The sequence below is a fragment of the Perkinsus marinus genome (assembly GCF_000006405.1).
Source record: "Perkinsus marinus ATCC 50983 genomic scaffold scf_1104296961468, whole genome shotgun sequence".
Taxonomy (NCBI): Eukaryota; Perkinsozoa; order Perkinsida; family Perkinsidae; genus Perkinsus; species Perkinsus marinus.
Genome location: NW_003205731.1, coordinates 1 through 1,065, shown reverse-complemented (window position 1 = coordinate 1,065; position 1,065 = coordinate 1). Strand labels below are relative to the sequence as shown.

Below are 1,065 nucleotides of genomic sequence, written 5' to 3'. Positions count from 1 at the left end.
AACGATTGTCCCATATTCACCCCGTACCACTCCTTCGCCAATTCAGCCTTCTTACTTTGAGTAGCATTATCCCACTCGGACTTCAAGTCGTATGGTGGTGCTCCTGCCCACGCCTCGAATATGCCTTCACCCGCCAGAGGATTGGAAAATATGAAACTAAAATGCAACATGCAAGAATTGAACCAAGGACCTTCTCCAAGACAACCCTACACCATACCCACCTTAGGTATTTATCCTGACTTTCTTCGCTAACAAGCCAAGCCAGTCCCGACACCCCGCTGACAGTATCCCCCATATTGTTGAACTCGATAGTAGTCTCAGCATGTGCAGCAATATGCTAAAAATACAACAAAAATATCCAAAATCCTAGCGGAGCGAAGCAAGCCTCCTTTTACCTTGCACCTATTCCCAGGAGCCCAATTGCCACTATCAAACCACTCCCCGTCGGCAGCAAAGGTCTCGTCCGATCTGAATTGAAAGCCACCTTCCCTACAGTTGCCCATGAACAGCAGCTAACACGATGTTTCCACCACAACACATACAAAGCGTCGTACAATAATTCAACCACGTCTAGTGGTACCAACACTATGAAATCACCAAGACAGATATATAAATGTAAATTGATACTAAAAATTGCCAAATTTGTGAAGCTGAAATTCTACTATGGAGTGATATGCAATTACGTTCAGCTATACCACTATACGTTACTTGATCAAGACGTCTACTCCTTAAATTCATCTGCGACGAGAACAACGAAAAACTTATAGATTTTCCCAACCCAATACATTACCTATTATCCACAGTAATCCTAAAGACTCTCGTGACAAGACTCTTCTTACTACAAGCCGAGCCGCGCTTGCCAATAGTAGTCACCGAGTCTGGGTCCACTGGAAGCATCGACTCCGGTATCATTGCAGTCACTGAGGGGCATTCAATAGCCTCTGGAAAACGTCTGAAGATAACAACAAGGTCATGTGATAAAGATACAAAATAGGTCCCCCCCCTTCAAGATACAAAATAGGTCCTCCACCATGAAAGATACGAAATAGGTCTCCCATGCAAAAT

At 44.1% G+C, this 1,065-nt stretch overlaps 1 protein-coding gene across 1 annotated transcript; it reads right to left on the bottom strand.

Annotated features, from left to right (window-relative positions):
- Positions 1-221: 221 nt before the first annotated feature.
- Pmar_PMAR009011 (hypothetical protein) lies at positions 222-468 on the bottom strand (the record flags this gene model as incomplete). The annotated part of the gene is made up of 2 exons (XM_002772272.1): positions 222-337; positions 396-468. Coding segments are annotated over 2 exons (189 nt in total), but the record flags the coding sequence as incomplete, so codon positions are not given.
- Positions 469-1,065: the final 597 nt, after the last annotated feature.